Source organism: Carassius auratus, chromosome 14, assembly GCF_003368295.1.
Source record: "Carassius auratus strain Wakin chromosome 14, ASM336829v1, whole genome shotgun sequence".
In the NCBI taxonomy this organism is placed as follows: Eukaryota; Metazoa; Chordata; class Actinopteri; order Cypriniformes; family Cyprinidae; genus Carassius; species Carassius auratus.
In genome coordinates, this window is record NC_039256.1 from 33,344,192 (window position 1) to 33,359,112 (window position 14,921).

Below are 14,921 nucleotides of genomic sequence, written 5' to 3' on the forward strand. Positions count from 1 at the left end.
CTTCACATTCCTTGTGTCAAGACACTTTTGAACAACAGACACTTCACACTTCACAGCTTCACATAGGACTGGACTGCTGATGAGTGGTCCACAGTTATGTTCTCTGATGAAAGTAAAGTAGAGGAGAGACACACAATCCACGTTGCTTGAGGTCCAGTGTAAAGTTTCCACAGTCAGTGATGGTTTGGGGTGTCATGTCATCTGCTGGTGTTGGTCCACTCTGTTTTCTGAGGTCAAAGGTCAACAAAGCTGTATACCAGGAAGTTTTAGATCACATGCTTCCTGCTGCTGACCAACTTTATGGAGATGCAGATTTCATTTCCCAACAGGACTCTGCACCTGAACACAGTGCCAAAGCTTCCAGTACCTGGTTTAAGGACCATGGTATCCCTGTTCTTAATTGGCCAGCAAACTCACCTGACCTTAACCCTATAGAAGATCTGTGGGGTATTGTGAAGAGGAAGATGTGATATGCCAGACCCAAGAATGGAGAAGAGCTGAAGGCCACTATCAGAGACACCTGGTCTCTCATAACACCTGAGGAGTGCCACAGACTGATCCACTCCATGCCACGCCGCATTGCTGCAGTCATTCAGACAAAAGAGACACAACTAAGTATTGAGTGCTGTACGTGCTCATACTTTTCATCTTCATACTCTTCAGTTGGCCAAGATTTCTAAAAATCCTTTCTTTGTATTGGTCTTAAGTAATATTCTAATTTTCTGGGATACTGAATTTAGGATTTTCCTTAGTTGTCAGTTATAATCATCAAAACTAAATAAAATAAACATTTGAAATATATCATTATGTGTGTAATGAATGAATATAATATACAAGTTTCACTTTTTGAATGGAATTAGTGAAATAAATCTACTTTTTGATGATATACTAATTATATGACCAGCACCTGTATACTGTACACAACATGTCCTTGTGTGCTCCTCAGAAGAACCGTGCAAGTGAACAGGAACAGTTTGTTAAAAATTTTAATCATTTGTAATTGTTTCTTTCTTCTGTAGAACAAAAAGGAAGTTGTTTGGTTCCCAGTTTTCTTCAGAACATCTTTTATGTTATCATACAGGTTTGGAACGACATGCAGATGATAACAGATTGCTCTTTAAACAGATTCATTCTCATGTGCTCAGGCAAAATGCTGAGTCTGAGTGTTTTTAACACGTAACGTTACCGTTTCATGCACGTCTTGCCTTTCATTCATCATCAATGATAGTGGGAAATGTTGAGCCATCGGCTCTTGAAACCCCGTCAGAACCAGAGCTGTGTGTGTGTGTGTGTGTGTAAGGTATACGTCTCTGATAAAGCTCCTCACAGAACACTATTGTTCTCCTCATCGCTGCCCCAGAGGCCTCTGGGAAACAAGAGCAGAAAGCAGGTTTCCCGCGGCCGGAGGAAATGGAAGTCTGGTTTTATTGTGTGTTTGGGTGAGAATCAAATGCGCTCAGCTTTTTCTCAGAATATCTGGCACACACTGCTGGAGTTTGAGGTTCAGACGCGCTGAATGAGCCGCATTATGAAGCGTGAAGCTGGGCTCAGAACATGATACTCTGCTGAACCCGTGGACGCACACACACACACACACACACACACTCACAATCCCGGGTCTGTTGCTGGAGATAAGTGAATCACTGTGGATCTAGAGAGCTGATTCAGTTGAATCATATTTGGATATTGAAGGCCTCACTTCAGACATCAGTTCATCGATCAGACTTCTGCTCTGATTTAGGAGTGTTTTCCAGAGTCAGAGATAGAAACATCCAAGCCTTGATTCAGCTTCTGTAGATTCTGTCTTGTTTCTCTCAGATTGATCTGGAGTCCATCAATGGTCTGAGAGCTTCATTACACACAACATCATCCAATAATTTCACAGACATTTCTGTTAACTCATAAACACAATGAGTAAATGAGTAAAATTCAAAATATTGATAAAACACCTGTAAGAAATTAATTATTATCAGATTAATTCCTTCAAATAACACAATATATTGTGCCCAGTGTTAGGTTAGTTACTCTAAAAAAGTAATTAATTACAAGATACTAATTACATCTTCAACAGAGTAATTAGATTACTGTACAAAAATTATATAATTACTTATTTCTTTCTAAATCCTATATCAACCTTGAGGAGTTAATCACACAAGGACAGACATGAAACGGTTAATTCCTTCATCAGTTATTCTGGACACTCTTTAGATTAGAGTCCCATTCCCACTATTAACTAATTATTAACTATGATTTTTACATCAATATACTCTTAATTACTGCTGATTAATACTCAGTAAAGTAGTTGTTAAGTTTAAGAGTTGGGTAGGATTAAGGATTTAAAATAAGACATTAATATGTGCTTTTAATGTAATAATGAACAGCCAATATCCCAGTAATATTCATTCTAATTACCAACTCGTTGGTACTAAATTAGACACTAAACTGAATACACTACACCAAAGTATTAAATGTGAAAAGGGTACATAAAAGATTTTAAGCTTAGACTTTACATTTTGATGTTAAATCCACTATTGTCTTGTATATAAATGTTCTACAATCTATACACAGTAAGATCAGTTACATAAGAAGTAACTCTCATTCAATTACAGTAACTAATTACACCCAAGACTGATTGTGGCCTATTTTTACGGATAGTTTTGCAGTGTAGACTGAAAGAAGAGAAGAGGTGCAGTAGTCTCCAGCTGGAAGGACAGCAGATCTGAGCTGTGTTAGAGAGTACAGTATCCACACCTGACCTCCTGACCTCCTGACCTCCTGACCTCCTGACCTCCTGACCCCGCCACAGGTGACGCTCAGCTGCTCACAGTCAACAATCACTGCTTCTGCTGGAAATTCAATTCAATTCTTTATTTGTATAGTGCTTTTTACGTAACAAAACATTACAAAGCAACTTTACAGAAAATTAAGTTTCTACAATATTTAGTAGTAGCTTATAAGTGGTGACTGTCAGTTTGTGCACGTATGACAGGATTTTTCAGAAAAATTAATATAAGACGTAGTCAGCCAGACGATGAACATTATTAACAGCGATTAATATATGATGCAGTCACACTTGTAGTAATATTTGTTAGTTCTGCAATTGTTCCCGGGTCGCTAGATTTTGCCCTTTCACACTGCCAGTGATGACCCGGGATATGTGCTGATCTCTGCTTCATTACAGTTTGCACATGTGTTTTCGTCTCGAACGTTGATCTTCAAAACAGCCGGTAAAAGAGTCGCAAGATAACGCTCGTCATCACTTCGACACGGCATTAGCTCTGGCTTTTGTTCACACAGCGCTCGTCCCGGGTCGAACCCCGCAATGTTACTAGGTCCCCGACCCGGGTTCAATGCCGGAATCAATCCCGGGACATGGATGTTTTCACACAGAAGGCGACCCGGCAATGTTCCGGCAATATACCGGGTCCGACGTGCAGTGTGAATGGGGCTCACTATCTATTCTATGGTTGCTACTCTCTCTGAGGATCAGTGGTCCATCTTCCTTGCCATATAAGCTAATACTTTAGCTATAATCTGATGCTGTATTCTTATGTCTGGCTAATTATTGCAATGTATCTCTTTTGTTCATGTTCCAGGATCTTCTAAGAAATACTTCATCTGGTGCATATTACATTTTTCATCTTTCTTTTGGGGTAGGCTCCACCCTGCCTTCGTCTTCGGAGATTCAAGATCGGTCTATAATTAACTAGTTCTTCTGGGTGTGTCTTTGTTGAATAGACTTTACATCTGTTAAAGTGGAGATGAAATATATCTGAGCGTAATGGAGTATCAGAAACAATAAATAGGGCGGAGCCTGGATCTGTGTATCGGATGTTGATTGGATATTGAGATGTGGGAATGGATCTCAGATGAGGGGCGGAGTCTCAGAGCTAAATGATTGGAGAAATCCTGCACGTCACCAGACAGAAGATCCAGGTATGATGTTTATATTAAAAGCTGTGAGCTTTCTTATGCACTGATGAAATGTCCACAAAAAGATCATTTTTTAAAAAGTTGGTGGATTTCCATTTTGTGACAACTTTAATGCAAAATGTTAAGTTGTTTTCAGGGTTTGGCCAGTGATAAATCATTTATTAGGCTGAATTGTGAGTATTCATCATTTACACGCACCACTGAAATCCTTCCTTCTGTTGGAAAAAGGGAAGAAAAAAGCTTATAATTAACACACTCTTAAAATAAAGCTTACTTTTTTTTCATTTTTTCACATCAGTACCATCGAAGAACCATTTTCGTTTCCCCAAAGAACCCTTTTAAGAACGATATTTTTTCCTAGTCTTCTCCATTATAACATATTTTGTTCAGTGAAAAGACTGCATTGATGTTAAAGGTCCTTTCCTGAACTGCAGATGAAGAAGCTTTATTTTTAGGAGTGAACAGCAGCAATTTGTCACTGATCTATTTATGTTAGGAATTGAATTATTTCTTTATATATTTGCACTGTTCTACACTTCACAACCCTCCATTCAATCCAGCAAATACAATGAACGGTCTGTCTCTACACCAATGCTTTTCTGATTCGCCACGCACCTAAACACACACTAAAACTACTTGAGGTAGTTTTTATGAATAATAATAAAACAGAGGCGCTTCAGAGTTATTGTTTGCATTATGGCTGGTGGAAAATGTGGAAAACTCTTCCACAGACCTTAATTTACTCATCAAATGATCATTCTCTCAACTGTTCACAATAAAACCACAACAAGATTCTTATTATTCAATAATATTTTCCATTTGACAGCACTGACTCTATTAGATGAAAATAAAGTGAAACTGATCTGAATAATGACTTCATTGTCTTCTGTAGAGCTGCTTTACAGCTGAAACTGAATATATTCCTTAATCATAACGAAGTGATTTGGCAGCATTAACAGTTATTTTTTAAGCTTCTTTGAAAGAGTCTGTATTGTATGAATAACTGTGGCATGACTGACAGAAGATCATTCTGTGCTTGTTTGTGTGGAACAACTGCAACATTTCCTTGTGTCTAAAGTGAACTGTAATGTGTTTTAATGTGTGAATTATCAGCAAGAATCCTTCTTCACTCAACACACAGAGTGTTTTTGTCTGCCCTTCATCCTCAGATCGGTCAAGTGCAGGTCAGCTGTAAAAGACTCTTTTGATTGTCCAGCACAGTGAGTGTAGGATTACAGTCTTCATCTTTCCTCATCACAGGAGTTTCTGATGCACAGACTGAACTTTAATAACACTGCAAATGAGCATCTACCAGACGACTGGATTTGCTTTGTTTCATGATTATGATAAATTCATACAATTGGTTACTTACATCTAACAGAGATACTTCCATCTGACGCCAGGACAATACAAATGTATACATCACAGTGATCTTTTAAAATAAATAAAATATGCACATTCATGTACTTTATATATTATGTTTATGATTAAAAGTGCACATAAGTCTGTCTCTGCAGCACAGAAGCAGTCATCAGTGTCACAGACGTATATTTGGAGAAATAGAAAACAATACATTGTGTGAGTCACAATTATACATTACTCTTTTATGCCAAAAATCATTAGGATATTAAGTAAAGATCATGTTCATGAAGATATTTAGTAAATCTCCTACTGTAAATATATAAAAACTTCATGTTTGATTAGTAATATTCATTGCTAAGAACTTCATCTGAACAACTTTAAAGATGATTTTCTCAATATTTAGATGTTTTTGCTCCCTCAGATTCCAGATTTATAATAGTTGTATCTCAGACAGATATTGTCTTCTCCGAACAAACCACACATCACTGGAGAGATCATTTATTCAGCTTCAGATGATGCATACATCTCAGTTTCAAAAATATGTGTTTTTGTGCTCCAGGGTCACGTCTGTTTGTCCTTTGTCACAAATGTCAAATTGAATAGATAATAAACTTCAACTGAAATAAAAATGTAAAAATTGTTTTTATTTATATTGTTGTTGATGTTGTTGTTGATGATGATGTTGATGTTGTTGTTGTTGTTGATGATGATGATGATGATGTTGATGTTGTAGTTGATGTTGTTGTTGTTGTTGATGTTGTTGTTGATGTTGATGATGTTGATGATGATGTTTTTGTGGTTGTTGTTGTTGTTGTTGTTGATGTTGTTGTGTGTTATCCTGCAGGTTCTGGTCCTGATGAGGCTGTGGATGAGGAAGACTCTGCTCAGATCATCCATCACTCATCACTCAGTCTTCTCTCTCCTTCTGAAACACAGTGACATTCACAGGTGACTAACTACTAACCTTAACCATAGCTAGTACTGTCTAGTACACAGACTCACACACAGCAGCTGTTACTGAGGGGTGTGTGTGTGTGTGTGTGTGTGTGTGTGTGGTCAGATTACAGTGCTATAATCGTATCACAGCTCCTCGTTCTCAAACAGCTGAAAGTCTTTCTCTTTCTTATACTCTTTTCTTTTTATCCTGGATTACAATACAGATTATAGAGCTCTGGTTACCAGAGGAGAATTTACACGCTAACAACACACACACACACACAGGCCTTCATCATTAAACAATGAAACACCATGAACTCTACTCAACTCACAAACTTAGAGAGAAGTTAGACAGGAGCGTCTTGTGCAGATTCATGAAAGTCTTCTTAAGAAAGATGACATTTCTTAAGAAAAATTCTAAAAAGGTTGTACAAATGTTTATAATTGCAGTTCATAAAAACCTTAAAAACTTCCTAAATATTTCCTTAAGGACGTTTTTCGAAGAGTTTAGAAATAGATCAAACTAAAAGCTTCATGCAGAGTCATGATGAGATGTTCTCGCTGTGAGATGATGTCCTCGCGCTCACGTCTTAAACATACGCTACAGTTCTGTTGTGATGTTTAATATCTGAAACAATTCAATAAATTCTTATTATTAAACACATTACCTTTGGGGATTTAAAATAGTGCTTATCCTAATGTATAATTAAGATGTAATTATACTAAAAACATTTAATAAGTAATTACAATTTTGTTTGTCATGAAATCCTATTAAAATACAGTGAATCGTTCAGAAATAGGCTTTTTAATGATACACAAGTATTTTGTAATTTTCTCTTGACTATTAAGTTTCCTAAAACATCATTACATTTTCATGGTCCTTCAGTGTTTTGTGTCTTGTGGGTGTTATCATTAATATAATATTATATTGAAGTATGAAGTTACAGGGATTTATTTATTTCTTTGCTCTCACCAGGAGGTGCTAATCTGCCTTCAAAAATTGGATTTTAAATGCCTAGTCTTTATTTTAATATGAAATACTGCATTAATTGAAAACTAATTTTAAAAAATGTGATTTTTTAAAAACTATTTTCAAAGGGAAAAATGTATCATAATTATTGCATAAATATTAATTAGTACCATGAAATTCTCTCTCTCAAAATAAATAAATAAATAAATAATATAGCAAAGATGTATTAGATTGATATTCCTGAAGAAAAAAAGGTACATTTCAGGTGTCCGGTCACTGAGTGTGACTCTCAAATGTGGAGCGCACAAGGGTTAATATTTTATTTTAGCATATATTTTTCCCAAAAACTTTTTTTATGTATTACTTTTAGTTAACTAATAATTCAGACAGATTATTTAATATTGTCGTTTAAACTCTAGTAGAGACTGCGAGTTTGGTTTATTCATAGGAATCTGTCTGCTTTTAATGAATCAATTCAGAATTTTTGATTCAGTGACTCATTTGCCACATTTCCACCGAAATGACCCAGAAACAATTGTACCAGGGACTATCATACAAAACAGTAATATTTTAAACAGAATAAAGGGTGGTTGAAATCACAATGCTGCATAAACTCAACCAATCAGGATGTTTAGCACCCAAGTCCTGCCCCCGAATGTTCCGGAACTTTGAAGTACTACCTCGTCAGCAAAATTAGGGATACACTGACACCATTATTTTCATAAGAGATCCGATACTGTAAATTTTCTTAAATTTTGTGTATTGTCATACAATGTGTTTCATATGGGTTCATATGTGTATCTCTTATCACAAGACTGCAATCACTAATCAGAAGACGTCCAGTTAATCAAGTATCTAGAAATGATCTACTCTATGAACAATGCATTAAATGACATTAAATAAAGACAAAAATGAATAAAACAATAAAATTATAACTCATGTAACATGTATCTGGTCCACTGATGAAGTCATGTGTCAAGTCAAGTGAATTATTAATCATCTTCTAAAATGCATCCAATACTGACTTCAGGAAAAGGGGAATAACCAAAGACATTTGAGATAACAACTAAAACAGGTAGCCCCGCCCCACGACAGACAAAAATAAAATTGTTCGCGTGAGCAGAGGTGAGAAGATCGAGCGCGAGGATGTGGGAATGACCATGCGCACGCAAGGGCTTGAATTGCGCGCAGAGGACATGTCACACGTGCGTGGGAGTTTGAAATGAGCTCACAGGCTCCTGTTTCCTCGTGTCCGATTAAGTTTTCCTCTCGCGGAAGTGATTTACCGTGCGCGCAAGCATCAGTTGTATGCTCGGTTATTATTGGCATTGATTTGCCGTCAAACTGGTGGCTACGGTGACCTCGGAACAAGAGAGAAACAGACTAATATTAGCGTAGATGCCATTCTTCTAATGATGTAGCAAGTACATCGGGTGTTATGGGAAGTGTTTCCGGTTCCGGTTTACCTAATTAATGCAGCCTAAAAATCCTTTAACGGATTTGGGTATTAAAAGCATATTAGTATGTTATGTGTATGCCAGGTTAAAGAGATGGGTCTTTAATCTAGATTTAAACTGCAAGAGTGTGTCTGCCTCCCGAACAATGTTAGGTAGGTTATTCCAGAGTTTAGGCGCCAAATAGGAAAAGGATCTGCCGCCCGCATTTGATTTTGATATTCTAGGTATTATCAAATTGCCTGAGTTTTGAGAACGTAGCGGACGTAGAGGAGTATAATGTAAAAGGAGCTCATTCAAATACTGAGGTGCTAAACCATTCAGGGCTTTATAAGTAATAAGCAATATTTTAAAATCTATACGATGTTTGATAGTGAGCCAGTGCAGTGTGGACAGGACCGGGCTAATATGGTCATACTTCCTGGTTCTAGTAAGAACTCTTGCTGCTGCATTTTGGACTAGCTGTAGTTTGTTTACTAAGCGTGCAGAACAACCACCCAATAAAGCATTACAATAGTCTAACCTTGAAGTCATAAATGCATGGATTAACATTTCTGCATTTGACATTGAGAGCATAGGTCGTAATTTAGATATATTGTTGAGATGGAAAAATGCAGTTTTACAAATGCTAGAAACATGGCTTTCTAATGAAAGATTGCGATCAAGTAGCACACCTAGGTTCCTAACTGATGACGAAGAATTGACAGAGCAACCATCAAGTCTTAGACAGTGTTCTAGGTTATTACAAGCAGAGTTTTTAGGTCCTATAATTAACACCTCTGTTTTTTCAGAATTTAGTAGTAAGAAATTACTCGTCATCCAGTTTTTTATATTGACTAGGCATTCTGTTCGTTTTTCAAATTAGTGTGTTTCACCGGGCCGCGAGGAAATATAGAGCTGCGTATCATCAGCATAACAGTGAAAGCTAACACCATGTTTCCTGATGATATCTCCCAAGGGTAACATATAAAGCGTGAAGAGTAGCGGCCCTAGAACTGAGCCTTGAGGTACTCCATACTGCACTTGTGATCGATATGATACATCTTCATTCACTGCTACGAACTGATGGCGGTCATATAAGTACGATTTAAACCATGCTAATGCACTTCCACTGATGCCAACAAAGTGTTCAAGTCTATGCAAAAGAATGTTGTGGTCAATTGTGTCAAACGCAGCACTAAGATCCAATAAAACTAATAGAGAGATACACCCACGATCAGATGATAAGAGCAGATCATTTGTAACTCTAAGGAGAGCAGTATCAGTACTATGATAGTGTGTGTTTGTGTGTGTCTGTTAATGTGTGAATGCATTAAACACGTGTGTTCTGATCAGTCGCAGCTCACCGAATCACGGCTGGAGTCTGTAATGAAGCCGACAGCGACTTCTTTGAGGTCCTGCTGATTAAAAATGCAGATTGCTTTATATTTACTCATGTTTTAAACCATGTTTCAATGTTGGTCTGTAATTAACCAAATGCATTAACTGATGAAATTAAGGATATTTGTATTAAATCAGATTTACTGTCTGTCTGTCTCTCTTCACGCCTCAGGTCTGAATGTGTGTAAATGAGGTTGTAGATCAGAATGAAGTAATGTGAACCACAGGAATTGTTTTACTCAAACTGAAGGAAGTGGTTTATCTGTGAGTTGATGTAATGTTTGAACAGCACTATTTCAGATGATTTGCATTGTGTAAAGGCCAGTTTTCAGATCAGCTTGTCAGGTGTTCTCCTTGGATGGTGTTTCAGTGATGCGTTTGTTTGTCTGAATCTTCATGCTTTCTGTGATTCTGAGCTGTGAATCTGATATTCACGAATCAGCCTGATTGATGAGGTGAGCACTTCTGACATATACTGAGCATTTCTGATTCGTATAAAGCTACTGTTCACGAGTATAATATATAAGACTGCTGTTCTGGATTTGACTCACTGAATGGAGTTATCAAATGAAACTTAATAAGGCGTTTATGTAACGAGAGTGAATGTCTGTACTTGTGAATAGTGCTGTGCTGAAAGCCTGATGATGTCAGCGGGGAACTGTGGGTTAAGGGTTGAGCTTCAGCAAACACAACCTCTCACAGATAGTCAGTCTAACCTGTTAGTGGGGGTCGAGTCCCATGCCGTTCTTGATAATGTTTAAACTAGTTACTTTAACTTTAATCGTAGCAGCTAATGAAGCAATAACAAATTTTCAGTTCTTGTAACTACAGCAACAAATCTATCGCCTTTGGTTAATGTGATTATCGGTGAACATATAGAAAAAATGTATCTCTTAATATGTACAACTTTTTGAAATAGCACCAGTCTAAAAATATAAAATTAGTATAAAATTACCATATTACAATAATTAGGAATAAGAAATCTGTAATTCTGTCTTATTCCTTTTTTTGGAATAAGACAGACTTAATGTGCGTCTTCTTATTGACCTGTACGTATGTAAACGGGATGGGCCTTTGTGTAAACAGACTTGTACTTCCATTATCTCGGATCTCTCATGATTTGATCCCATTAGGACTGGTTCCGAATTCTAGCAGAAATTCCAATATAGAATTGATTTCCTGTAATTACGCAGTTCCCAAATAAAACATGGTGTAGAAATTATTTCCCTCAGAGATTGCTAGTAGCCTATGTTACACAGTTAGTTACCAAGAAACACTGCATTTCACACGACATCTTGAAGTGACTCTTTATAATCTTTATTCACAACAGCAGCGCACTCTTGATCAAACGCTCGCTGATGACATTACGAGAGAATGATGGTGATGATAAGCGCGTGATCGCATCTGTCAGACTTCATCAAGGGTCTCCAGGGTCGATCAGCGGAAACCAGCGTGCGCTTCTCGTTACCTTTGATCCGGGTCACACAGAGCAGCAGCGCGCCTGAACGCACGGGATGAGCGGAGGCTGACGGTGCGTGCGCACGGGGATCCAGGTCAGAGCCGTTATAATAGAAGCTCTTTTGTTGGCGCTCTCTGGCCCGGATCGGTTTCATCTAATAGTGGGTCTCTCTGTAATCGACCACACCGTCAAATTCGGTTTCTTCCCGCAAACATTTCTTCAGAAGAAGCTGCGTCTGATTTCAGCCGCGTTTCGCAGTCCACCGCACGCAGATTCCGCGTTGCGCGCATTCTTCTGTTTGCACATCCGTTATACGAGTCTGTGCTCAACAAAGGGCCGTCCATAAAGAGCCTTTGACCAGTGAAACCCGAGATCCTAAAAGCTCGCTGGAGGCCGAGGTAAAGCGCACTGGAGCTTCACATCTGACCACGGCGCGAGGAGCAGCGCGGAGACGCAGCGCGAACGCATGCTTGGTGAAGTTTGGCGCAGCGTTTCTTGGCACCGTCGCTTTTCCAGAAGCTCGCAGATGAATGAAACTCAATCCGCGTTAATCTGCCGCGCTCTGTAGGAGGTATATAGCGGCGATGGACGCGCACTGAGCATGTCCGCGGCGCGGCGCGCATCACTCCCTCAACGACGACACCATGGTGGAGCACAGCGGCCTGGACATCGTGTGTCTGAACAAATACAGCCCCGCTTCCTCCTCTTCCTCCTCCTCCTCCTCATCGAACGCGGAGAAGAAACTTTTCTCCAAGCTCAAGGTGAGTTTGACCAAGAAGTACCCGCAGAAGAACGCGGAGACGCTGAGCGCGCAGTACGGAACCAACCTGCTGCTGATCGGCGTGTCCGTGATGCTCGCGCTCGCCCAGCACGGTCCCGCGGTGAAGAAGGAGCACCTGCTGGCCTTCATCACGGCTCTGATGCTCGTGCAGCTCGTGTGGATGCTCTGCTACATGATCCGGAGGGAAGCGGGAGCGCGGTCCGGTGCCGGAGAGGGACGCGCACGCGGGCACCAGCTGGATCCGAGGTGACGCGCGTCTACTGAACTATTAGCCCGGTATCATGAAAATGCGTATCAATAGCACGACATTTTTTTTTAGGTATTTATACGCAGAAACTGACTTTGGTTTACATACCATACGCCCGTGTTTGACGTGCATGCGCAGATTTGCCTGCATATGATACACCTACCCCGCACCCCTTAACCTGCCATTTGCGTATTATATACATGCCAAAATAAATTTATTAATGTATTTATTTATGAATAAAATGACAAATAGAAACAGAAAATCTTGCCATTCTCACGCACATTCATGAGATCGGATTACACCAAACTTTGCTTTGCCGCGTGAGCGTGCGTGAGAATGAGCGATTGTGCTGTGTGTTCAGGGGGGCTGACGATGCTGGCGTTGCTGTCGCTCATCATGGACGCGTTCCGCATCGGATATTTCGTCGGATATCATTCATGCATCTCCGCCGTGCTCGGAGTCTATCCTATCGTGCACGCGCTGCACACCATATCTCAGGTGAGAGGTCACATTTATGTTTGTTACGCTTTATGTGGATTTATTAAATGAAGCTTCACGCCAGCTCACAGGAAACGCTCTCAGAACGTTCTCTCAAAGTTATGAGAAAATGTTCTTCGAGTAACGTTAATAGAACGTTCTTTCAAAAATATCTCATTAATATTGTTAAAACACACACAAAAAACATTATTTTTTCGAACCTTTGTGGTTTTTAAATGTTACTTTGTTTCCGAACGTTCAGACAACATTCAAAAGTAACATTCAAAAGTAACATTCACATAGTGTTTACAATGACTATATCAAATTCTTTAACATTCATATAACCAAGAACAAAGTTTTTAAAACTTGACTTTAAGAGAACATTCAATAATAACGTTTAATTGAAACTTTAGCAAAATGTTATTTAAAAAAAACTGACAGAAATAAACAGGAAAATAGCAGTATTAATTATGTTAAGTTATGAAACAGTATCAGTTTCAGCTATAAGGCAGCTCTACAGAAGACAATAGAGTTATTATTCAGATCAGTTCAGTTGTGAAGTTCATTAGTTCTGAATTGAACTCTGTGATGTCTGTGTGTTTGATCTTGATTGCAGGTGCATTTCCTCTGGTTCCACATCAGAGATGTCATCAAGAAATATGAAACGTTTGAAAGGTACAGACACACTTCTTTCTCCGTCTTTGTTCATGTAGCAGCAGATGCTTTCAGTCCAAATGAGAACAAATAGTAGAGATATAGTCCTGAAGACAGATGCATGAGGAGTTCTGCCATACATGTGCATGTGATGTGCATTCATCTAAAGTGACTTATTTATGCATTTCATCAGTTCACAATACAGTACTCTGAATGCACTTTGTATTCCAATCAATGCATGTCTTTAGAAGGTGATGATTATGACACATACACATGATTGGAAAGAGCCAACATTAAACACACGTTACACAGGAGCAGATTCCTCGTGTAATTTCACTTGAGATGCTGATGAAATGGCTTCAGCTTCACATGATGAATCCGATCATGTGAAACACCGGTGTGTGTGTGTGTGTGTGTGTTTGTGTGTGTTGAGCAGGTTTGGAGTGATTCACGCCGTCTTCACTAACCTGCTGCTGTGGTGTAATGGAGTGATGTCAGAAGCGGAACATTTTCTCAACAACCACAGGAGACGCCTGACTGCGCTGGGATATGCCAATCTCTCCACAGGTGTGTGTGTGTGTGTGTGTGTGAGAGTGAGAGGACAATAGTGTTTTTCAGAGTGCTCTGCTCAGTGTGGGAGGAGTCTGGGATTTTTTCTTTGCTATAGTCTCTCTCTCCCTCTCTCTCTCTCTCTCTCTCTTTCTCTCTATTTCATAAAAGCAGGTGTGTGTGGGCATTTGTCACTGTTTAAAATAAAAGTTCTTTATTACTTTCATGGTTGCACGAAAGAGCTTAAACATCCATTAAACCACTAAAAGTTCTTTATAGTAGAAAAATTAAATCAGTTAGGATTGGAATGACATGAGAAATGATGACTGAATAATAATTTTAAGTGAACAATCTCTTTACGCTGAGGTCAATTTGATTTTAATACCTTTATTCATCAAGGACTCATTAAATTGATGAAAGTTTACAGTAAATGCATTTATAATGTTACAAAATCTTTTTGTTTATTCAATATTTAAAAAATTATATTCTTTTGACCTTTCTACTCATCTGTGAATCCTGAAAAATAAAATGTGTCAGTTTCTACAAAAATATTGTGCAGCACAACTGTTTTCAACATTGATAATAATCAGAAATGTTTCTTGAGCCGTAAATCATCATATTAGAATGATTTATGAAGATCATGTGATACTGATGACTGGAGGAACAATGCTGAAAATAATTTTTTTTAAATATTTAATATATAAAATAAATTAAAAACA

At 38.5% G+C, this 14,921-nt stretch overlaps 1 protein-coding gene and 1 long non-coding RNA gene across 3 annotated transcripts; both read left to right on the top strand.

Moving 5' to 3' along the window:
• Positions 1-2,315: 2,315 nt before the first annotated feature.
• Positions 2,316-6,437, top strand: LOC113114439 (uncharacterized). 2 transcript variants are annotated; one of them, XR_003293725.1, is made up of 5 exons: positions 2,316-2,806; positions 3,597-3,621; positions 3,739-3,936; positions 5,103-5,153; positions 6,140-6,437. It is a non-coding gene; the product is annotated as an uncharacterized LOC113114439 (long non-coding RNA). The 2 variants fall into 2 exon arrangements; XR_003293724.1 differs by lacking the exon at positions 2,316-2,806 and having other exon boundaries at positions 3,496-3,936.
• Positions 6,438-11,415: 4,978 nt separating this feature from the next.
• LOC113114426 (proton channel OTOP1-like) lies at positions 11,416-14,707 on the top strand. The gene is made up of 4 exons (XM_026281364.1): positions 11,416-12,521; positions 12,884-13,020; positions 13,616-13,674; positions 14,090-14,707. Exons 1-3 carry the CDS (start codon positions 12,139-12,141, stop codon positions 13,660-13,662), a joined length of 567 nt encoding a protein of 188 aa, XP_026137149.1. The 5' UTR covers positions 11,416-12,138; the 3' UTR covers positions 13,663-13,674; positions 14,090-14,707.
• The last annotated feature ends 214 nt before the right edge of the window (positions 14,708-14,921 follow it).